The 25,703-nt window shown below is 40.4% G+C and overlaps 1 protein-coding gene across 3 annotated transcripts; it reads right to left on the reverse strand.

Annotated features, from left to right (window-relative positions):
• Positions 1-23: 23 nt before the first annotated feature.
• Positions 24-23,235, reverse strand: LOC137176814 (rho GTPase-activating protein 20-like). Of its 3 annotated transcripts, XM_067582761.1 has the most exons (16): positions 22,593-23,235; positions 18,166-18,251; positions 14,199-14,372; positions 13,870-14,019; positions 13,151-13,192; positions 12,978-13,062; positions 12,803-12,880; positions 11,672-11,738; positions 10,665-10,859; positions 10,405-10,577; positions 9,866-10,030; positions 9,164-9,276; positions 8,761-8,953; positions 7,711-7,825; positions 6,677-7,587; positions 24-2,842 (listed from the first exon to the last, which is right to left on the reverse strand). In XM_067582761.1, exons 1-16 carry the CDS (start codon positions 22,662-22,664, stop codon positions 2,036-2,038), a joined length of 3,426 nt encoding a protein of 1,141 aa, XP_067438862.1. In that variant the 5' UTR covers positions 22,665-23,235; the 3' UTR covers positions 24-2,035. The 3 variants fall into 3 exon arrangements, with proteins under 3 accessions (XP_067438862.1, XP_067438863.1, XP_067438864.1); XM_067582762.1 differs by lacking the exons at positions 18,166-18,251; positions 22,593-23,235 and adding an exon at positions 14,918-15,391; XM_067582763.1 differs by lacking the exons at positions 18,166-18,251; positions 22,593-23,235 and adding an exon at positions 14,768-14,877.
• Between the last annotated feature and the right edge of the window lie 2,468 nt (positions 23,236-25,703).

The following is a 25,703-nucleotide window of genomic DNA, read 5'->3' on the forward strand; positions in this document are numbered from 1 at the left end:
TCTAATAATCACAATAATCAGGATTTCACTCGTATGTCATTTATTTGCAAAGTTTTAGACTCATTAATACAGCTTATGAATACATAGAAAGGAAGGTGTAGACAATAGAAAGCAACAGTCTCGTGGCCTATTTTAAAAGTTTAAGCTGCATAAAATACAAAGCTTGAAAAACATAAAACGCAAACCAGTATAGCAGTTTTCCCTCTCAGGGGGATCGATCGTATTTACATAATAGAAACACCGGGACAAGATGTGATTCATTCAAATCAATACAGGCTTTTGTGAAAACCACATTGTTGGCAACAAATAGAAAAAAACAAACCTGCTAATCGCGCTACCGCAAGACAAGTTAACCTGTAATGTAAGAGCTTATACAGAGAAGCGTTTTGAAATGTTCATCCTTTAAAATCTAGTGAAAACCTAAAGAAACTGTTTATTATTTATGACCAAATATCTAAAGAGTGAAGATTCATTGTAACTAGCAAAAGCAAAAATGTCTGAGTGGCATCTAGGAAAGTCAGTTCAATAAAGTAGCGCTGCAGCTCTTTTTTATTACCAATTATCTCTCAATTATGCCATTGAAACCACAAAATATTCACATTTTAAGAAGCTTTAATCCAATGAATTGATTATCCAAATACTTGCTGATAAATTTTGTCATTCGATTAATTGTTGCAGCTCTACAATAATGATATTCCTTTACAGTTGTCCTCCATATAAACACTGTAGTTGGCAAAAAGCAGCATAGACTTCATAAAAGAAGAATTACTATAAAAAGGCTAAATAGTGATTAATCAATGACCTTAATCTATAAAACTAAACCTGTTCAAATTATGAATATATTTCTATAAGTTAAGCTGCTAACAATGAGCTGAAGTGATGGTTGTGAATTAAATCCATATTTATGATTTGCATAAACAAGTTGTGATGTTATGTTGTGACTAATTATACACTGACTGGGTGTAAAATGCTAAAGCAAAATGCAGTTCTATGCATAGTCACAGTGTTTATCCAGGCTGCATTTAAACTACAGGCCAAGTGATCAAAAAAAACAATATACACTTAATTATATCCCATAATTAACTGTGTCTCCTATTAATTATGTTCATATGCAACTATTGTGTTAACTTTTAATTAAGGGTCAATGCAGGAAAAGCAATAATGTTGTAAAACATCTTTAAACAAGAACCAGGTTGCATCGTGTTTAATTAGAAGTGATCAGTGTTGACATACAATCCTTTAACTGGAAATTAATAAGAATAAAACATGAAAAATATGCAAAATAATTGTGTATGAACTTGCTTTAATGGAGAGACAGAATGTTGAGAATAATCTGGTGAGACTGTTTGTACTATATACTGTCAGTTTCTAGCATAAATCAGATTTAAATGTCCAAACATAATGCAGCTTTGAAAGTAGAAATATCAAATGAAACCTTAAATAAGCTACCAGTCATTAATAAAAGAGATTCTACTTGTTCACAATGGGAAAAAAGGCAAAACCGGGTAATTTCTAATTGGCAGGTTTCAACTTTGGCCTGATATAGTTTAAAAACATACAAGTGACATTGCTCACACAAAACCCATAGATCAAGATCAGATAGAAATTTAACTATGCGTTAACATTTGATACCTAATTATGCATTAATATCTGATACCAAAACTATCTGTTAGCGATTAATGTTACAAAATAGGAATCTTTCTGCGCGTGACATTCAAACAAAAATCAATCTTGTTCCCTCAATGGCAATAAGCTCTAGGCAAAGTTTAAAACGTACTTATGTTTCTCATGCATTTAAAAAGTCTACACTAAGGCATTTAGGATCTAATGAAACACCGACAAGCAGTCAATTTTAAGGTGATGAGTGTAATAACTACTGTTAACTCATATTTTTACAAATATTGTGACTGTAGATTGTTCTGATAGGACTTGGGGAAAGTCAATGAGGGTCATTTTGAAAGCTGCAGTATGTGTTGCATTTGATTTGTGTTGTTGCATGTATGAAATGTAATTCATCTCCAGGTTTTAGTCAGAATCAGACATAGGATTCTTCAGCAAACAGAAGCTGGTCAAAGTCTGGCTCCGCTGTGGGATCACTGCATCTCTTCAGCCACTCCCTGCGACTCTCCACCACGCCCAGCGTCACCTTCTGGCTGCTCTGGGGGTTACTGCGCGGGTGAGAGGAGAAGTAGTCCCTCACTGCTTTGGTGGCATAGGGCGAGAGGCAGAAACGGGACTCGGTCGTCCCTCCTTGTGAATCCGCTTCTGAAGCCTTCAGTCCTGGGTCGCTGGGCAGCCTCGCCCGGGCGAGGGTGGCGGTCCGGTCCACCACCTGCTGTCCAGGCTCTGACCCCCGCCGCTGGTAGAGTCTCACGTTGCTCGCCTCTTCTACAGACTTGTGTCGTTTGAACAGAGACAGAGAAGGCCCACTCTGCTTGTAAAATAGTAACGGTGATGGCTGCTTCACCTCGTTCACTTCGCTTTCTGCTGCACGCCTCTGGTTGGTGGTGTCACTGCCGGTGTTGGCGTTGACGTCGCTGAGCTGCCTAACGGTCATGGAAGAGTCTGAGGACAGGAACCAGGGGGATTTTGGAAACTGGAGGCTTCCTGTAGAACGGTGGTGGGAGGGGGGGCTGGTGTGGTCCTGCTTGAGGAGTCGAGGCTTGTGGGGCTCCTTGCGAGACCTCCCCCTCACGTGCCCCCCTCCTGCATCTTTGGAGGCTCTGCAGGTTTTGGGCTTGGGTTGGTTGCTGAGGGTCGGTTTTTCTCCTCCCCTTTCACCTGTTTTTCCTTTGTCTGGGATGAGTTTTCCAAGTGTGATGGTCTTATCAGTGGGTCCTCCCTGTTTGTAGAAACATACACTAGTTAGATGTGTCTTTGCATTGATAATTCTTTATCAACATTATAGTAACATTATGAGAACAATGTATTATTGTTGCTGTGGTTCAGACAGTTGATGTTATTTGCTTCTGATGTTCAGTCGGTCTCTCGCTTAGGATCCTCGCTGTTTCACCAACTTACTGTTCCCCACAGCTGTTGTAAGGTCTGTCTAATAGCACTCCAGTCTTCCTCACTCACTGGCAGAGGCCCTATCTTTGCTTGTACCAGCAGAGATCTTAAGTTGTTTAATGGTTTATGGTTAGTGATGATTCCTTGTGACTTGATCATTCTCAGTAGATGTTCTGATAGCTCAGTCCAGTCCCACTGTGATGCTACTGGTGGTCCCGTTGTGTAAGGTGTGTGTCATAGTTTTAAGGCAGAGCAGGATTTTAATCTTGCATTCCTTAGCTGTTGGCTCAGAGTACCTTCGGGCATGCTGCACCTCCTCCCGTCTGTCCTCCTCCATGCAGGTAGGTCTTTACCACTGATCTTGTGTTGTAAGTGGTGGTTACAGTTGAAATTGAGGTGTTGTTTATGGACGAGGTTCCTGTACCCTGCAGTCTTAAATCTTCTGTCATGTCGCAGGTATCTAGGAACGTCAGCTTACCTGTTGTTACTTGCTAGTAAGTCTGTAGTGTGGGTTAATACTGTTGATGTTCAAGTTGAACAGTGCAGTTTAGTGAACGTGTTGTCCTCGCACCAATGCCAGATGTCAGGTGGGGTGGATAGTTGGAGCAGTTTGTTCAAAATATTCTATGTTCAGTTTAGCTACAGTGGGGATGATGATGGTTGTGTGTTTAGTTTGTTAGTTAAAAATCAACTTGTATATGAAGTATGTTGTCTGGACACATCTCCAGCAGTTGGATGATACAGTCCAAGTTGAGCTTGGTTCTGACTTTCCAGCAGATGTCTCATGTTAGCTGTTGTCTAATGACCGTAACTGCTTCCTCAGTGGGAATGCTGGTAACCAGTGCCCTGACATCAAGATGCCAGTCTCTGTGAGGAGAGCGCCTCCATGTCCCACAATTCTTGTTATGACGTTTGTGCATGTCAGCAAGGGACTAGTGACATTGGCTAGAAATGTAGCTGACTGATGGTGATACTACCAATGGTGGAGACGGTGAGTGTGAGGGGTACCTTGGTTTATGTACATCTTTTGCTGTTAGTTACAGCTTTTTCCAGAGTTTGTGGGAGATGATTTCTTTCTCCTGCCACTCTTATGGGATCACTGCAAGCGTAGCCTTGTATTGCTGTGTTTGAAGTGTAATGTAGGTGTTGTTATTACTCAGGAGCATTTGACTTAACTTTCATACATCACGGTATCCACTACAGCGGTTAGCCCCACTTTGTTCACCAGCAGGATGTTGATGAAGTGACAACTTCATCACCATCCTGCTAGCAGACAAAGCTAGGGTAACAGTTGTAACGGATAACTGCATTGATGAAAGGTTAAATGCTTCTGAGTGATATCAACATCTTTGTTAAACTTAAGTCAGTTCAAACACAGCAATACAAGACTAAGCTTGTAGTGATCCTATAAGAGTGGCAGGAGAACAAAATCATGTCCCACAAACTCTGGAAAAAGCAGTAACTGACAGCACAAGATGTACATAGACCAAGGTATCCCTCACACTCACCGTCTCCACTATTCGTAGTATCGCCATTAGTCAGCTACATTTCTTGCCAATGTCACTGGTCCCTTGGTGACATGCACAAATGTCATAACAAGAACTGTGGGACATGGAGGTGCTCCCCTCACAGAAACTGGCATCTTGATATCAGTGCACTGGTTACCAGCATTCCCACTGAGGAAGCAGTTATGGTCATCAGACAGCAGCTAACATGTGACATCTGCTGGAAAGACGGAACCAAGCTCAACTTGGACTGTATCATCCAACTGCTGGAGATGTGTCCAGACACAACATACTTCATGTACAAGTTGATTTTTAACTAACAAACACACAACCATCATCCCCATTGTCGCTAACCTGTTCACAGAATATTTTGAATAGACTTCTCTGACTAGCCCCCACCCAACATGACATCTGGTATTTGTATGAGAACGACACGTTCACTGAGGACAGCACTGTTCCAACATCAACAGTAGTGACCCGCACGTCAGCATTACTAGTGAGCAAGAACAGCGTATTAAGCTTCAGTTCCTACACACCTGCTGTCATGTTACAGGAGGTTAAAGACCATTGTACAGGAAACCCACGTTCATACCTCAAGTTAAACTGTAACCGTCACTCACAACAGAAGAGATCAGTGATGAGGACAGAGGGGAGGTTGTGCAGCAATCCCAGGGGGAGACTGAACCACCGCCGCTAAGGAATGGATGAATTAAAATCTTATGACACAACGGGGACCACCTTCATCCAAGTGGGACTCATACGGACGGGCTTTATGGACATCTAGTGAGAATTTTGAAGTAACAGGAAGTCAGCACTTACCACAAACCCTGTAACGTCTTAAAATCTCTGCTGATGTAACAAAGGAAGATTGGAGTGATATTTGACATTATTTGCAACAGCTGTGGAGGACACGAAGTCGTTGAGTCAGAAAGGATCCTGGACGACAGAATGACTGAAGACTGGAAGCAGATAACAACTGTCTGAACAACAAGCCAAAACCCATCACAGCATCAACTGGGAAGGGGTCAAAGGTCATCAACCAAGAGCCAGCTGACAGCCAGAGAAAGGTCAAGGAGGCCTTTTGACACCAGAGACCATCCATGAACCAAGACAGTGATGTTCTCCTGCCATATATGAAGACTTGGTGTCGCATGACTGAGAGGACACCTGAGACAGCTCTGATCGCTGACTGTGTGACACAGTTAAACTCTGAATCATCAGTAAATACACTTTTTAGCTGCTAATAAAGTTCAGTAGAAACACTGGAATTACCTGTACAACATTTCTCACATGTAAATTCAGCATTAAGTACATTTTCACAGCACAAGCTCCATTAATACATAAACAGTCACTTACACTCACCTCTCTGCTGCTCTAATGTTGCCTTTAACAGAAATACTATTTAATTAACTAATTAATTCCAATCCTTGCACCTCTGCTGTTTGTTTTCAGGGAGCTGTTAAATAAATGTGAAACTCAAAACTTCCTGCAGCTGTTTGAAATTAAAAGGAAACGGCTAGAAATAAGTGAAAACAGTATTTCTGTTAAAGAAACTGAGCAGCAGAATATGTTGTGTACTTGATGTCAAATCTATCATACATCAGGTAAAAAGGTGCATTAACAGCAAATTAAAACGGGTAATTTGAAATAAAAGCCTGGCTGTTATTTGAACCATGTGTACATTCATATTTATAGAATGAAAGCAACAGATAAATGTTAAAAATGCAATACATTAGATAAGACTGGAATACAGACAAGCTGTACAATCAACCACAATACAAATATATGAAATGCAGATGTAATTAAGATCAGGTCTGCAACTAATGATTGTTTTCAGATTTCAATCATAATTTTGTAAAGTCCTAAATGACACTGTAATGTTGCGAATAGTTCATATTCAAATACATGTCATTTACTGTGTAAAAAACCAGACAAAAGCAGTAAATCTTAACATTTAAGAAGCTAGAACTAATGAATGTTTGGTAATATATCATAATTTCAGCACCAATTGTGTAAATGATTCTTATTTCATTATTGATTTAAACTGTTTATTTGATGGATAAGTTGAGTACTTAATATATTTTGTTTCTACATAATCTGCAGCTCCATTCTGACATAACGCACCTTCATCACAATAATAAGGTAGTTAATATTTTACTCACCCCAGTCTTGTCCTCTTCTTCCTTCTCCAAGTTGTCTTGTTGAGTTAGTGACAGTCTGCGGTCTTTCTTCAGCCAAGAGTTTGGGTGGAGGCCCCTGCAGCCTTTTAAGGTCCCCCAGTTGAGTGGTTCTTTGGGGGGAGAGTCTTTTGGACCAGTCCCCTGGTCTGGGTGTCCACCGGAGGTCAGAGCAGAGCTTACAGTGAAGGATGCTGAAGAGACAGACAGGGAGGAGGAGGTGGAGGGCACATGTGTCTTGGGTGGGTTAGGCCCCCGCCTGGTTGCCCAGGCGTGGTTGCTGCTGAGGGAGTCGAGAGAGTCCAGGGAGGAGCGGGTTGGTACAGGGGAGTTGGGGGTAGAGGAGAAGCTGGAGGAGCTCGCTTCCAGAGCTGCTGAACTCACACCAAGCAGGCTTAACCCGGACTCGCCTCCGCTTCTCCTGCCCTGACTTCTGGAGTGTGTTTGGCTGCTAGGCTTCTTGGAAAGCTCTTCATCACTATCTTCATCCTCACCAGTGGCACCATCAGTGCTCCCTGAAACACACGGCCGAAGCTTGGTCGCATACGCTATAGCGGGCTCTGAGCGCCGCCGTAGTCTGTGGCGACCATCCAGGGACAGGGAGTCCAGGGTGGAGGAGGTGTCCACAGTTGGTACATCGTGGCAGGAGAGGTCGGGGTCCTGTCTCCTGCCTCTGGTTCTCCCCAGCGGGCTTAAGTTAGTTTGGGTGTGGTGTCTATCTGGGTCAGCGTCTTGGTCAAGGTCGCTGAATGTGAGGATCGACTCCAAGCTGCCTTGTAGCGGTTTGGATGGAAGGCGCCTCCTGCGGCAGAAGCCCGGTGACCCGCCGCTGCTGTTGTCCAACTCGTTCTCTGGACTGTCGTAGGATGAGTCTGTCAGAGGGTAAACCCAGGAGTCTAATGAACCAGAGGCAGGACAAACAGGTCATCAGTTTATGCACAACAAAGAATAAGACAGATGTAAGAAGACTTAATAACCAAAATTAATTCACATTAAACACTGTGTGCTCTATTTTGTACCTGATCCTATCTCCTCAGTGTTGGGTCTTTGTGGCGGTCCTCCAAACAGGGAGGAGGGATCCTCTCCCAGAATCTGCTGACAGTGTTCGATCATAAACTTCACCAACTCACAAACCTGCAGCAGGCGAGAGGAACAAAGAGATAAAGACTGATACTCGACCAGTAACAACTGAGGTTCAAGTACATCAACAGTGTAACAGTAGTTGCAGCATTTCTCAATGTGTTCAAACTTTTCAAGGCTGCATCGAAGCGCTCCATCTCTTTCCATCTCCTGCTTTCAGCATTTAAAGTGCGTCATTCCTGAGCAGGCGTTTGTGTTGCCGTGCTAAAAACACCAACACCTTTTACAGAACGTTATCTCCTTTTGTTTCCATCCCGCCAACATTTCAAACACTCTTTCTAAATTCAGACGTTTATCCTTTTCCATAAAGCTGATTTGAAACATTCCTGTGAGAAAAGCTTGATGGTTTAATGGTGTTAACAATACACTGATTAACAGGAATTAACAAACACAAATATCTTGTTCCAAAAATAACATTTGGTTGACACCTCAGGCAGCTCAAGCACCTTCAGTGCCAACAAGCCGCTATCTTTTTTTAAACAATGTGTTTTTTCCATTATCCCTTATTTAAAAATTCAAATGTCCAAATTGGAGAATAGAGGAAGTTGTTTTGATCCCAGGACATATGGTTCAGCAGGTGACGTTGGAATTTGGCATTTTCTTGGGATGGAAACCTCTGTGCTGCAGACAAAACTAACAAACTTCTTTGTTACTGAGCTGTGAGACGGCGAAGACAGATTTATTTTATTGTGTTGCAACATTATAATAACCCTGTTATCAAATTCATTACAGCAGAAGAAGCCAAATTTACAGTGGTCAACTCCATCTAGGTCAAATTCCACGATGTATTAGCTGCACACTCATCCTACTGCAGGTTTTTAAGGTGGCTGTTTTCTCAGACCCTTTTTTTCTGCATTTAACCTTAAGAGTTTTCTCACCTCACCTAGTATTTCTCTCATCTTCAGCTACATTATCAATCCATATCTTACCTTTTTCGCGCCTTCGCCCTCCACCTCAGGGTTACAAGGTGCTCCAGGAGGCCAAAGCATGCTGGGAGCGATGCACACTGCTAAATTAAAACTGGTCATCTGATTCTCCTGGGCGTTGCTCTCGATGCCGTGCAGCATGGCCAACAGGTAGCGTAGCAACAGGCTGTTGTGTTTGGGTAGCCGACAAATCATCCTGCAGAAAGAGAATAAGAAAATTAATAAATGACAGCATTTCATGTCCTCCTGACATTTACTTTGTGTGTGCACAATATGCCTCTGTGAACTTATTGTTGGTGGATATTTAAAACCAGTAGAAGCCTAACATCCTACAATAATGAACTAAACACAAGAAACGGCATCAGCTGAAACTAAACCGGTACAGCACCAATAAAGAGAATGTTACCTGTTGACGTCCTGCACCTGTTCTTCCTCCTCGTCATCTTCGTCCAGCACGTCCATCCATTCTTCATGCAGTTCAGAGCACAGCAAGCTGCCCGGGATGCTGCGCAGGAAATCCTGAAAACATGCACACATCAGCAGATCAGACCAGTGTCTTCTGACATGATGTCTTTACATGTATCATTCTGAATAAAAAATAACACACAAATGATTGTTTATTGCTTCACTTTGTTCCTGGGTTTACTGTATTTGTGTAAGACACTTATCACTGTGACATTAGGTCATGATATTGCCATTAACACGACATAGTTTAAACAGAATCTCTCTGTCATCTATGCAGATAATAAGAGATCCAGATTACAATAACTAGCTAGTCTAGGCTGCTGGTGTGAACAGCTTGTCCTGCTAACGTAGCTGCATAGTCTGTCGCACTGAGGCTGAGGAGGATAGAAGCAGATTAAATTTCACAGATGTGGGTCAATGAGGTGTTAACACATGATGTATGTACACAAGCATGAACACAACACACACAACCAAAGACCATTTCACCTTGATGCTGTTAATTATTTCTCAAGATAAACAGGAAGGTCAGTTCCATCTGAATCTGGGCTGAGATAAAGCTCCCGGGTTTTATTCTATTGTGATTTAATGGAGCAGCAGCTTCTTTTAAACTAAGATATACACACAGATATACACACGCTGATACCTTAAAGATTCCAGCTATGATGAAGGCGTGGTCTCGTGACAGAGGAAGTTGAAACTCTCCGGCGTCCAGAGAGTCCCGCAGCTCCCTGACAGCCCGAGCCCCCGCCGGCCGACGGAAGATCCCCCGAGTCCAGGGACCCTCGTGGTACAGAAATGTCAGCATGTCCTGGTGAGAGAGAGCAAACACGGGGAGTCATGAAACCAAAGAATATAGACATTTCTCCCTTTAGTTCCAGATTTATTCCTCAAAGGAGAACACAGAAAAGGTGATTTACAGAACAGATTTATAAGCTGTAGCAGAAAAATAATTTTGTCTGCAGATGCATTGCATGATGGGATTGATCTTGCTGCCATCTGCGGACACTTTAGAAGATTTTGGCTCAGCTTTGATCAGTTTTGCATGTTTTAATTTGAAAAATTAATCACATGAATTGCTTCTTACTCTACTATCAAAGACTTTCAGTACAATCTGAATAAAAGCTTCAGCAACAAGTGGAGGCAGTGAATCTAAGTTGCTGCTGTTTGATTGTGCTCACTCACCATCACTGGCTTTGGCAGCGCGTCCTCTATGCACACGGCGCTGAGCGGCTGGCCGAACAAGCAGCCGCGAGCGGTGCCGGCGAGGGATAACTCATTGAGGTGAGAGGAGGAGCCTCGCCAGAAGGCCCAGTTGATGAGTGAACGCCGCCTTTTAAACGGCTTCTGAGAGAAATCTGAAAAGACAATAAAAGGAAATAAATGCTTAATGATCCGTTTTAAATATCTTTTTAAAATGAATAATCCTCATTGTCATTTCTCACCTGCAAACACGTGCTGTTGGAGCGTCTCAACAGGGCGGGGCTTCAGGATGAACTGACACTGCTTGTACACCTGCAGCTGCTCCACCTGCATCGCCTTCTGTCTGTCCGCGGGTGAAGCAGCTGCGTCCCCGCTGCCTCCATGAGACGACGTGGGTCTCACATGACTCATCTGGATACTGAAGGGATACTCATGACCTGGAACAGAGAAGAGGAAACGGTATCACTCCCTGCAGGCTCGACATAGTTGTTAAAAAAGCGGCGACGGCACTGTAACATCACGTTATCAGTCGGTGTTCCCTCTGTGACCCCTCGCGTCCCTCTGCAGGAGCTCGATCACACAACACACACACTCTTCTCTGGGAATAAATGGTGGCAGTGTGTCTAAAATAACATCTCACCAATGTGTGGAGGCTCATGGGTTTCTGCCCTCGAGAGAGCGACAGAGAAGCATAAAGAGATGTTTGTGTGGAAATTTGTTGAGGTGAAGTCACTGAATCACACAGCTTGTTCAGGAAACTAATTCTGCTCAGGTGCAGGAATTTTAGGGGAGAATGTCTGCATCATTTTGTCAAACTAGTCTGATATTATAAAACACTAATCTCACTATCTGATGCCTTGTTGTCTCCATGACAACTCTGAAGCCCCTCAAAGCAAGACTGGACTAAATTTTTGTATTCTTATCCTAAATCTCTTTATTTTTTGTTCAAGGGGGCACATACAAGTGTTATAAGTTGGATTCACAAAACTAAGGGGATATGACAGATATCTAATATGGTCTGTCTGTCTAGTTATATTCTTTCAGATTAAGGCGTCAAATGATTTTTTGACTCGTACGACAGGTCTGGAGCACTCTTGAATTTAATTTGTATCTAAGAGAAAATTCTTACAATTAGAGAACTGGTGAATGCCACAAATTTTCTTAAAACACACGTTTGTGCCACTTGTGAACAAATCTGCTCGTATCAGTGGTTCTTGCTCATGAGGCTCATTCTGTTAGACTCACTGACCGATTAGAGGATAAGGGGTGTTGTCCCTCTTGGAGATGACCCACAGCTGGTAGTCTTTCACGTTTCCCTGAGAAAAAAACAGACACCACAATAATTAGGGAACTTTACAACACTCAATTTTATAAAGCCTCAGAAAGACAGTTTGGCTGGGGGGGGTTGGGCTGGTTGGTAGGAAAGTGTTGGTGTAACTGAACTTGTGTGGCATCAGGAAGATCTTTCCATTCTGCTAATTCTTCTTCCTGTCCTCACTCCTCTAATCTGGCCTGTGACCCTGAAACTGATCGGGGTCTGTCATCATCGAGAATGTTTCCTTAAATGAGTCTTGGAGGAGAGAGGAGGCACAGGTGGATCCTATGAGGAAGTTCTGTAAACTACCCTTTGATCAAAATGTCTTTATTGATTGGGCAACTGATCTGATGGTGACAGCTGGTTGCTGTGGAAACAGCCCCGTAATATTAATATTAATCCCTGACTGTAATACTGTATATTAGGGAAAGAGTAACTGCAATGTTTTTTGTCTTATTCATAAAATAAAAATGATTAGTTGTGTTCAATATTAATCAAAAATAAATGCATTTCATTTTTAAAATCTTTTTTTTTTTTTTTACAGGGGCAACGCACATGAATCAACATCATCATCACTGTAAAGTGCTAGCGTTAGCCAAAAGGCTCATTTTCAACTGTTGTCACTTGGCTGGATATTAAATTATCCATTAAATCATAAAACATTTTGGCAATTTTGTCTACATTTATTTAATATTTCATTCTTCTCTACATATTTTTCATTCCAATCGCATCTTGGCTCATTCAGAGGACATTAGGTCACCTGTCTAAATATTTGTCCCGTACAGCTGCACAGTCCTGGTTGTAACAGGTCCTGTAATATTAGTCTAAGCCTGGAAAGAACAGACCTATTAAATCTGTAGCCTTCCACAAACAAATGACATGTTTTATTTAAAGTGTCTGGCAGGGACAATCAGTACTGGAGCATCAGTCATCAGGTGTCAGATGTTTTTCTTCAAAACTCTCAGTTCATGAAGACATTTTCAGTATTGTTTGAGGACAAAGGGTGACTCTGGTGTCCATATTCTCATTATATATATATAAGCGTGTAGCTGTTTTGTTACTCACTATGATGCCAAACTGTTGCAGGGCCAGTCGGACCACCTCATTGGTTGAATCTGAGTTGCTGACAGGAAGCGTCTTGGTCTGATCAGGGGAGAGGATCAGGGTCAACAGGACATCACTCACTCTATACAACATCTGTAATATCACCTCAGTTTAAAATCTTAAAACATAAACTTACAACAGCAAAAGTATTGATCCCCTTCCCGTACACTCTGAGAGGAATGGTTTTAGGTTCTTCCTTCTCTTTCTCTTCTTTTATCAGACTGCAGAGAAAGTAAAGAGGCAGGACGACATGTGAGATTTTTATGTCTCTCACACACACTTGATGTTGATGCAGGATTCAGAGTTTACCTTTTGAGGAGGGAGAGCCATTTATCTTTCTGTTCTGTTGAGCTGTGGAGCGGAAACATCACAAATCAGTACAGTCGAGTGTGTATTCATGTGCGTGAATAAGTGAGTTGTAATACAAACTATTTTCTCAGCCCACTGCGCAACTGGCAGTGTGCTTTACATGTTTCATGGGTCATTAATTTTTAGTGGTGTTCTAAAGGGTTTTATGAAGAATTCTGGCAGGATATGAACAGATACTGGCTGCCTTTACAATGACTTCATTGATTTTTAACAGAACGGCCTGGTGTTTTATTTATGTGCTTGGTGACAGATTCTGAATGGGGCCTCTATACAAGTGTGTATGTATCATCATGTGTGTTTAAAGTCAAGTTTACAGCTATGGTAGCATCACCAACATGTTTACTGCTGAAACATAAACACATTTAACAGCCTGTGACGTAAAGCAGAGAACATGAACCAACATCAACCGTGTATCAAAATGTCTCATCAGACTCAGGCCAGGTTAAGGACTTCTAAAGATATGCAATCTTTTTTTTTTTGTTTGTTTAATTCATCATCATATAAGCTAGATATGTTGAGTTTGTGTGTTTATGTGAAGATCCGCAAGTATAAATGTGTTTTTGTACATTTACAAATCTTTCAAGGTTGATTTAGCTCCTACTAGATTTACAGCAACACAAATGACGTCAAGTGTCAGAGTGTGTGCGTGTGTGTGTTACCTAAACGTAGCGACACAGTTGCAGGTGGGCCAACCCATGACGAAGCTTCTCTCCAGGTTAGTGCTTCCCTCACACACCTCCTCCATGCAGTTTGCCATCCACATCTCACACACGTACACCTGGGCCTTCTGCTTGAAGTGGTTGGCTGACCTGGGAACCCAAAGGGAAACATAATCACTAATGAATGCACAAACACACCTACACACTTTAATTTTAACCTTAGACCCAAGTATTAACCTAATTCACCACTGAAGGACATGAGGAGCAGCCAAAATGTTGCTAAACTGCTCCACACGAGGATTAAAATACACAAAAACACGTGTGCTTACTTGGCTTTGGCAATCACCAGTATGTCGTTGAACATGAAGAGGTGTCTGTCTTGAGTCTGCATCCCGGTCTTCAACTGAGCGTGTCCATGGAGAAGAAATGACCTATCAGAACCGGTCAGGAAGGACTGGACCAATGGGCAGGTCTCTGGACACACGGGAACCAGGAAGCTCTCTCTGGAATCCAAACACATGAGCTTCATGGAGCAAAATAACTGACATATTTGATTTTACATGTTAAAATACCTTTAAGTACAATGACCAAACAACGATCTTTCCTCTCACACATACTGCAAAGTTCAGCTGATAAAAATACTCTCCAAACTGAGAATACTTTCATTTCTTTGACTTCAACATGTATATATAAATGCAGTTCAGTCCATCAAAGATTCCATAAGTAGCTTGTTTAGGCATCGATATAATGTTGTCAAACTAATTGCCACACCTCAGTAAAATACCGTAAATGAAGACTTTTAGAAACAGATAATTTCCTTATTGGTTCAATCTCACCTGTTTACAGTAATTGTACAAATGTCTAAAAATGAATGTGGCGGAGGATGGCGGTAATGTACCTAATACACTGGTTGCCAACCGCTGTTATAAACCAAAAAGAAGAAGAAGAAAAAGGTTGTTTTTTTTCCAAACAGAGTGGTACATCCTGTCAGCCGAGGGGTTTCCTATCTGTGCAGCCGAACGCCGTAGCACCTCGACTATTAACTTACATCCTGACGGTCCCGGTGTTTACTCCGCAGGCTCCACTTCACTCAGCTGCCCGACAGACCCGCTGCTTCTTCCCACTTTAACTTGAATAACAAACCGGGTCTCATGGCTCCAGTTAGATCCAAACAGAGAGCCGGGGCTAGCTGGGAGGCTAGCGGAGGCTAACTGGCTGTGCTTCCTTCCGGTCATGCTGTAGCTAACGCTCCGCTAGCCTCGCGAGCGCAAGTCTGACTGACCGAATTACACTGGTCACTGGTTAGACACTGTGGTTACTGTCAGCTGCCCGACATACCCGCTGCTTCTTCCCACTTTAACTTGAATAACAAACCGGGTCTCATGGCTCCAGTTAGATCCAAACAGAGAGCCGGGGCTAGCTGGGAGGCTAGCGGAGGCTAACTGGCTGTGCTTCCTTCCGGTCATGCTGTAGCTAACGCTCCGCTAGCCTCGCGAGCGCAAGTCTAACTGACCGAATTACACTGCTCACTGGTTAGACACTGTGGTTACTGCCTTGTCGGCCGAGTGTCGTCACTTCCTCTATCCGTCGTTATAACTTTAAAGCCCTTTTGCGTTTCATATAGTCTTACGGTTGTAATTTGTACTCGCACAGTGTGCAAGTAAATTATTTTTCCAGTTCGCACATATCTATTTTTAGGGGAAAATGCGAGTGAAATACTCGCACTGTAGGGCCGTGTGAATACATTATCTAGATAATGGCATGAGTCTTGCTTTTACACCTGGTCTTAATAAACGCTCGTTATCTTGATTTCACCCACATTGTGAACAGATTTCAATATGCTAATTAGCTAGGTAGGGCTGGAGGACTCGTCCAGAATCATGGCATGTCCCAGGTCAAGGGAGGAACTACCACGAGCGAACATTATTCATTTCTAAATCATTTTTTTTTACGAATGAATACATGTCCGCTAGTAGACATTGTTTTGTTTAAAAAGGGGTCACAAGCTGAAAATGTGATGGAAAGAAAAGGGCAGACAAGCATGTTCTCTTTCTCACTTCTGTCAGTCGTCTACCAAATCCCTGCAGACCTGGTTAAAAATCAAAACTCTTTGACAAGCCTCATGTGACCATGTCTACTGTCTCAAAGTAGACATGGACCACTTCTTGTAATACAGTAACTTGCCTTTGCTATAGCGTGACTGACTGGTAATGCTGAGCAGCAGCTAACTCATTGGTTCAAACCTCTCTATCTTATGAGCAGATGTTTGAGGTTTACAGTGTTCGTTTATCTGACGCCATGTCTGATGGTGACGTCCCAGTGTGAACAGAAACCAATTCAGTCAGCTCATGTTTCTTATGATGGGTAGTTAGTGGTTCTTTTATTGGATTATTCACTTCAGATCTCTGTCTCTCCCTCTATTAGTTTCAGCCCCGATTTCAAAGAGTTGGAGGTGTGCAGAAATGACTCCCTTTCCCTCCCTCCTGTCTATATTATCACAAACTCACCAAAGTGCATCTGTGCGGCAGTTTGCTGGCACCTTTCACCACCACATACAAAAGATCTTCCCAATACTGATATACATTGATTTAGCATGATCTCACTTTGGATTCAATAGCGAGTGATACACAATGAAGAGTGATCTTCATTATGTAAATTGTATTATGTAATTTTAAGTAGTTGGTGATTAGGAAAGCGGAGTGCAGTCCGGGGTCAGGCCACATCTAAAATCACAGTAAAACAGCACTTACATCCTTAAAATGTTGCTTTTAATGGGCAAAATCTGAACAGGGAAATTGTTGATGAGTGGGATATGAATAAAAGTTTAAGTGAACATAAGTTAAATTGTTTGAAACTCTTTGATTGCTTTTTGTTTACTGGTTCTTTATCAGGGGCCTGTATCACAAAGCAAGCTGAACTTGGTCTGGCTCTCTTTGGGTTACCTGGCCTCAGTCAGCCAATTATGATGCTTGATAATTGAGTTGTCCAAACCAGGTATGAGCATGTTCATATGAAAGAGGCAGAATTCTTTCTTACAAGCCAGTCACATTTAAAATGATCCACACTTCAATGTGAGTAACTTGGTGGGAGAGTTCAGTCATAAAACAGGGGCACAGACACTGCCAACACTCCTGCTCTTTGAGAGTAGGGCGTAAGGCTGATGGGTTTTGCTCAGTCAGGTGCAGGAGCTTTTTAATGAGGTTATTTCTTCTTCACTTTCCCGTTCCATATGGTCAAAGACAGAGCTATTAATAGATGCCTGATCCTCTGATAAGTCTGGTTACAGGCGGATTATCTATCCGAGTGGATTCAAAACCTTGCTCTGGACAGCACCCGGGGCATGTTTGTGTGTGTGCGTGCACGTTAGAGTCTGTGTGTGTGTGTGTGTGTTCAGGGGTTTTGTCAGAGTGGCCTGACCGCAGTGACCGCAGTGTAAGAACAAAGTCTGAGGATGACCGACTCACTTTGTTGAGCGCTGCTGATACCTGTGGTGACACTGAACATCAACTAACACCTGCTGGTAGACTAACAATACAAACAAATGTGAGTCGGCTTTTGGCTGATCGCGTTTCTTGTTTTTTATTATAGTTTAAGACACATGACGAGTACCAGTAACCAGATACTAGGAGTTCTTCCGCCATGGGAGAAAAATGTGTCTTTAACTTTATGCTACATAAATCTGAATCACATGACATATAGATTACTCACACAACAAACACATCCAGAAAGCTGCATCAAATCAGTTCTTTAAAGATAAACAAACGAAATATATAAAGATACATTTTTGTAGACCTAGTGTAAAATCTAATGCTTACAGTAGAAATATAAATAAAGCAATAATTATATAATTATAATTTGAACTTGAACTTGACTGCACTCTTCTTTGATTGGACATTTATTTAATGCATTTGACTGCAGTTATCTTAGTATTTTAATGAAACGTCAGCTGTATCTTTACCTACACCAGCTGCACTCTGTATTACATTTGTTTGTCCCCTATTACATGAACAATATAATTATTACTAAATACTGTAATATTATACATTTATGAGTAATAAATGTTTTTTTCTTGTGTGAGCTTTAACTGTGGTTGAAGTAAATCTCATGATCACTCTTATTTATCAAACTTGGTGACCTGTGCCTGCTGAGCTCTCCTTGCATCTGGACTGTATATCAGGCAATATAAGGGGTTGAATCAGGAGCTGCTGTAAATACACGAATATTAGAGCCTCAAATTCATTGTAAACGTAGTAAATCTTGCCCTTAGTGTCTGAATGTAAAAATATTTCACAGTACCTGGAGAGAGTCTTGGACCTGGTGAGAGCCTTGGTGATGACCAGAGACGGGGCGGACTGACGCCGATAACTCTGAGACTTCATCCGCTAAAAGAGAAAAAGAAAGAGGGCTGAAAAAGGAGGATGACTATTCACAATTAATCTAAGTCCAAACATTGTTTGACCACTGCATTATTAACACATAACTATGACATTAGTGTATTCAGGGTGTTACAGAAAGTTGCCAAAACCTACTTTACCCAAGATCTTTTTTGGCTTCTCTTAGATTTGTTAAGACTAACATTCATCCCATTTCCAGATTACAGAGATTAAGACATCCAGGTTTAATTGAGACGATTTACACAACAAAATGGGCGCATTAAGAGACTGAGAATTTAGTTACATTTGAAGTTGTCAGCAAAAAGAAAAGGTATCTAAACGGAAAACGTCACAAAACGCTTCTCAATTTGGGTGTTACCTACCTGACACATATAGTATGTACTTCAAAGTATGGGTCAAACCTTGGGACACTGATAGTGGGCTGAGACGTCAACCATCTGATAAAATGTTTAACGCTGGAACTGAAAATGAAATTAAAATATGTGTCTCCCTCTCATCTTTCCTGTTAGTCTCTCTAAAAAGGCTCAAACCGATAGAGAGAGGTGGACAGATTCACTCCGATCTTACGTCATGTTTATACTTTCCTCCTTCATTACATAAGCATCCTAATGTTCAACACATTCATCACAGCACAGGCACTGACCGTGGCCTCCAAAATGACAAACAGGAACAGAAGATTGAAGCAGCAGAGTTTAAACACGGGAATGTCGGAACATGAAGATTAGCCAGGTGCCAGAACACATACAGGCTGTACTTCCTTCAGTACAGAGTAGCTTCTATCTGTTTCTGCCATGACACCGCTGACCTCTCTCACACCTTAACTACTCAGTAAAACGATTTTTCTGCATATAAAGTATGCTAGAAATACTCATTTTATCATATGTCCTCATTTAAGTGTTTTATTCAGTATGCTTAAGTGTTCAAATTGCCAAATTGCAGAAAATGCCCTATGATTTTCAACATTAACAACATTCATTTCAACTTTTTCTTCACTCCAACGTCATGACCAAGTCTGTAAAGTTGAAACGCAAAAACACTTAAATACTTAATTATTCCACTGTTCCCATTGTACCGCTGCTTGCAGCCATATTGAGATCCTATTTTTTTTTTTCCACTGGATCCTATTATCCTGGTTTCCCCACGAGGATCATTAAAATTGCATTTAATCTAATTGTGGAGGGATTTGTGAGTGTGAAGCAGTGTGACAAACAACCATTACATAACCACAGTTCTTTCATTGTATGTAAGATTAACACACTATCATTGTGCACCGTCACCTAATAGTGTTTAATATGGTTTTTCTCTCCAGGTGGCTAAAGGGGCTGCTAGGTAATCTAACTTTTAAGATGTTTTTTGTTTCAGATACATTTGTTTTTTAGTCTATGCTTAATCTGCTCCATCATAGACCTTTTATAAACTTTTATGATTGACCTCTTAATGAAGAGGCAGTTTTAATTGTCTGGATCTTTATTATCCAGACTGTAACAGCCTTATGTGAATAAACCCGAGTGTCTGACAGCAGCCATTTACCTTGAAATGTTGTAATTAATAGCAGCCTGCAAGTAACACTGTAACTACAGTGACTCCGGGAAAAGCCAGTGTAGATTAAACAGTTCAATTCCATCGTGATGGTAAAAACGGACTCCATCTGTTTCTGTTCTGCTTAGAAGAAACTGAGTCCAAATAGATGACAAAAGTCAGTGTGTCTTTATGAATTTAAACATCTAGTTTCATCTTTTCATCTAGTACCATGTACCTTTTACCATGTTCACCATCTTAAATTAGAGTGTTAGCATGCTAAGATGTGCTTAATTAGCACTAAATATAAAGTAAAGCTGAGACTACTGGGAATGTCCTTAGCATCGCGCTAAATAAAACTCAGGGAGTCCCAAAAGTTATCATAATTCATCCTGACAGGAGCATGAATGTGTGTACCAAATTAACCCCTCCAACAGTTGTTGAGACATCTTACATAAAACCATCAACGTCAGCGTCATGATGATGGCACAAGAGGAAAAGTCAAGTTCACAAAAATCATTAGGAGTCATCCTCTGGGAATCATTAATGTCTGCACAAAATGTCATGGCAATCCATCCAATAGTTGTTGAGATACTTGAGTCTAGACCAAAGTGGTGGATCAACCGACCGACGTCAGTCACCAATCTGTCTGGAAAGATCAATCCTCCTCTACACATTTTTGACATTTCACAATGTAATATCATTGGTTTAGTCGGGTCACAGGGCGGCGGAACATTCCTTACACTCCAGCAACAACATTACAATGTTAGCTTTCAGTCCTAAAAATAAACATAAGCTAACATGGAAATATGGCTTTTCAGCTGGGAAACAAGTCTATTGACCAACAGCAGATCAGCACTAATATTACTGACTATTACAACACAAAGCAGTTTTACAGAAAAGTCATTCAAGCAAACTGTTTCCAGACAATCATAATGCCAGCAGGTGCAACAGGCCTCAAACTACTGAAACTGAGCGTTGATACCGTAACGTCCAAATCTATCTTTAAAATGCATTTAAGTGGAAAATATTATTGAAAAATGATGTAATTGCAGTTTATGAAGGTGTGGTCCAGGGCAGTAACAATAACTGACACACAGCTGCAGTGATGAGACAAACACAGACCATGATATAATCTGATTCTCACTGATGTAAAAGCTTTCTGGGCTATTTCATTAATAGGTGGAGCTGTACTTCCCCAGTGTTTACTGTATTTGCTCATACTGGCTAAAGTTGCCAGCAGAGATAAAGGGTTTGGTGGAGATATACTGCATTTCTCTATCTTTTTAAATCAGAACATACAGCTAAAAAGAAGCAGATGCTGTGTCAATCATTAATGAAAACAAGGACACAACACACACTGTAGCCTCTGCACAGTGCAGCAAGAGAGTGTCTGTACATTACCATGACTTCTGACAGCCACTAAAGAGCAGATTGACTAAATGTTAATAAACTGATGTACAAATTATTCAATTAGTCAAATACTAAAGACATCTTGAAAATCAACTTTAACTACTGATTACTAAAAAAGTTGGAAATTGATTTTCAGAATCTCAAGCTCAAGTTCTCAGTGCAGGAGCCTAAAAAATCAAGAACCCAACTGCTGAGCTAGTTATGCAAATGAGCCACTGTTATGTAGACAGTTGTGATTATATTTATGAATTATTCATTTATAAATACAATGATTAAATAGTAACATACACTAAATCAATATACCTACTTTTATTAAACAATGTGGGTAATTACATAATCATTTGTTGAAAGTGAAGTATTAAAATGAGTTGACCTTCTAGTGGTGATTGTTCAGGGGCTAATCACAGCTCAAACATGAGGAACAATAAACAAGACACATTTTTGAGTGAAAGGGAACTTAAGCCAATTAACGCTTTGTTTTAATGCCCATTTAACAGTTATAGGCAGTATATAAACATTTAATGATTTATACTTATGACGTTAATGATGTTGTGAGCAGATATGACATTTCATGGACTAACAGATTAGTTGTTTCAGCTCCAATATATTATACATATGATCGAAGCCTCCTTATAAAACATGTCATTAATCAATTATAATAATTATAGAAGATTTTAACTGTTATATCATGAGACCAAGCATTCATTATTTGCTTATACACCAGTAACAGCGGTGTCATGAAGACTCACTTCCAGTATCTGCTGTTTGAATGTGTTATAAACCGTTTATCAAGTGCTTATAATTATATTAGAATGAAAAGCACTTTAAGGAAGACGACATAAGTTTAGTTGACCAACTTTTATGTTAATGTATTTATTTTTTTGCTATTTATCACCAATAGTTAGTGCGTTATTGAGGCGTAATGATCTCCGTAGTGGTGGTACACTTCTTGCTCGGAGCGTTTGTCGGTCATCAGTCTGTGGTTACTTTACAAGCGTCTTAATTAACGGTCTCTACTGTATCCAAACACGAGCGTACAGCCTGTTCATCCTACATTATGGTCTCATTCATCTCCTACGGCTGAACTATTCCTACTGTTTATGGTTGTCTGCGGTTTAAGTTTTCAGACTGTGTCACTGAACTCTGAACTAACCTCTCGTCCGTTTACTATCAACTCATTGAGGCTAATTGTGAGGGAATAAACACGACATACATATTTTTCAATTGCGCGTAAAGGAGCTAAAAAACTAAAATTAATGCACTTTTCCATGAAGAACTTTCTTTTTTTCCAACTCAATAAAGCGACCAACTAATTAAAAGCAGAACTTTCTGTATATATGCTGCTATTAATATTGATAAATTGTTATGAACATGAGTGGAGATTTTTTCAAAACATACCCGTCCGTTGTCTTGCTGTGCGCCGCCTCGGCTGAGGCTGTCCTGTTGCTGCTGTGGAGACATGTTGTCCATTCAGCCTCCAGCCGCCCTACGGCTCACTGTGCAGCTGTCCTCAGGTGATGATGCGGGGGAGAGAGAAATCCCATTAATAACCTCCGTGTCAGGAAGAAAGAAACCATCTCAACACAAGCTGCTTAGAAGTCGCTGAAAAAACTTTTAGTCTGCAACCAGTAAGAGGAAAAACTCTGGGGAGGAAAATTCAGATGAGTTGAAAACAAAGCTGAGCTGATCCACCAGCTCTTGTCTCCTCACCATCAGTGAGAGGCTGTGCTATAACCAAAAGCACCTCCTGTCTGGATTATCACTTGCTGTGCCACTTCTTAATGCGTCTTTACGCGCATAACGGAGGCGGCGCCAATACGCTGCAAAAAATAGGTCCACCTATTTTTAACTAATTTGTTCCATTCATTGACCACACAATCACATTTTCCCCTAAAACAAACCATGAACAAGGTGAGATTATTAGATAACATTTGTTTGCTTTGGGATCAGCTTGTTTCAGGTGGATAATTCCAGTTAGAGAATTATTTCACCCTGCTGTCCATCAATAATCTTTGTTATTCTGTGCTGAAACAAGCCAGGCAGTAATTCACTGGCTTCAATTCATTCTATTAGCAGTCAGACTACTAGATAACTCTGTTAGTAGATTAGACTTATGCATACATACATAGATACATACAAGCGTTTCTCAGTAGCTGGAAAAACAGAGTGACAGAATTCAGCCCATAAGGGATTCTGATCCTTTCAGTCTAATATTAAGTTGAATAAAATGCTGACTCCAACTGAAGCTAGTAAAAACTAAAATCCACACTTAAACTGCATTCATACATATTTGTTTTTTATCTGGTTATGTATTAATGTTATTTTAAAACTGTATTCACTTTATTACATTCATTTTTTACATGTCTGACTACATTGTTTCATCAATTTTAGGTCTGTTTAAGTCAATTGTCTCAAAAGGGTTCAAAAATCCTACAATTTTTTTTTTTTAACAACTGGTGGAAAACAAAACAAAACAGATGTGATCTGACATCACTTAACCAATTAAGAAGGACAGAACAAACTGTTTTTAAAAACCAATAGGCACATTTTCAAGAAAAAGAAAACATCAAAAATACAATAAAACAGATGAAATGATGAAAAAACAAACAAACGAAAAACAAAAACAAAACATGAAATTAACTTGCCACTGTGGATTCTTTAACAAAAAAAAAAAGCTTTACCTGCTCTAACCTGTGGTTTTGTGCATTTCTTTCAACCTTCAAAAACCACACATGACATATGATATCACCTTCATACTTCATAACTTTGCCTAATTTTATAAGATGTTTCAGATTTCAGCTGCAAAGCATGATTAAATACAATGATATTCACATGCTCTGTGATTGCTAACAGTACTTTTAACACAGGACAGCACCTCCCAAATGTCCAACAAGTCTAATTGGTTTCCGTTATTGATCTTAACACAGTCTGTCTACCAACATCTAACAGAGTTCACCCTCTCTAGTGTCTAATTGACCCCAAACATAAGTAACATCTGTGTACATTTGTCTGTGAATCAGTTTGTCAAACTAAAGGAATATATATTTGTTCATACATAACCTATATAACATTAAATTTTTCCTTATTTGCTGTCATAACAATGCTTTATGGTCAATTCTGTATTTTGCCTTGTTTGTGGGGAAATATTCACTTTTATACTTCTCTACATAAAAAAATAAAACATAAATACTTAAAAAAATGTACTTATTTTTATACATAGAGTAATGCGGTCTGTGGGATTCAAAACAGTGAGAAAGTAAAGCCAATGACAACTAAACACAGAGTTAAATCAATAAATATGAACAAACTCAAAGCATTCCTGGGAACATTTTCCAACTCTAAACTAATACAAGTTGTTCAGATCCAACAGACAAACATGATCAGATTATGGGTCAACAGTGTGAGCCTGATGCTCACTGTCAGTGCAGTCGCTCCAGGCTCTCCATCAGTCTGAAGCCACATTATTAGATTCCAGTGTCTCTGGGAAACAGTCATGAATAGTACTGACTACAATCTAGGCCATAAGGTTGTAATGTAGGACACATACAAACCCTAAATAAAGTGATGTTCCTTCAATTTACCTTACATAAAGACACTAGTTTTGCTTTGTAATGCAGATTTTAATGTTCCAAAGCTGTAATTAAACAGACAAAATATGTTGTAATGACACGAATTAACAGCAACTAACATAATGGATAGAAGTAAACACCTTACCACATGAAGGAAGGAAATTTAGATGGTGTGCACAAATTTGGCACATCTTCAAAAAGGAGAAATGACTATTGCCCCAAAATCGATTGTCCTTCTGGAAAACAGAAGTGGGCCATAAACTGGGCTAAAGAAGAACGAGGCCAGAAAGTGAAGAACAGAGACACTGAGTATTCATTCCCCAAATTGGTCACAATCAGCCCCGTTAAAAGTGGATCACTTCAATGATTACCTTCCCTCATGTTGATAATGAACAGCCTTGGGCATGGCAAAGAAAAGCAACACACCCCTCCTCGCTGGTTCCCATCCGTCCTGCTACAAACACACTTTTTTACCCTTAAAACATCAATCACTGTGTTTTTATTGTATTAAAGACATAGTCCCGATGTTGGTCTCGCCACAACTTGTCGATTAAATTCAGTCATCATGCCAAGATTTCACTGGTTAGTGATCCAAATGTAGGATCAATAAATGTCACTACGGCTGATGCTCTGAATACTTTCGGCCTTGTGTTTGCTAACAAACACAAAGTTGCTCCATCTCAAATTGTCCTCTGGAATTTTCTTGTTTGACTACAAATGGACTGAAAAATGTGAAAAACAAAATGATCTTGCAAAAACATAGCAATTATTGTTGTGCATGACTTACATAGACGGCCCATTTAATAACATTAAATATTTGAGGTTATACTTTGCTGTAACAGCATCCAATCTCATTTATATTCTCAGTTTTAATAGGAAAAGCAAAACTTATCTATAAACATGACTCAAAAAACAAAACAAAACAAACACTGTTTCAACA

This window comes from Thunnus thynnus, chromosome 24 (assembly GCF_963924715.1).
Source record: "Thunnus thynnus chromosome 24, fThuThy2.1, whole genome shotgun sequence".
Lineage (NCBI taxonomy): Eukaryota > Metazoa > Chordata > Actinopteri > Scombriformes > Scombridae > Thunnus > Thunnus thynnus.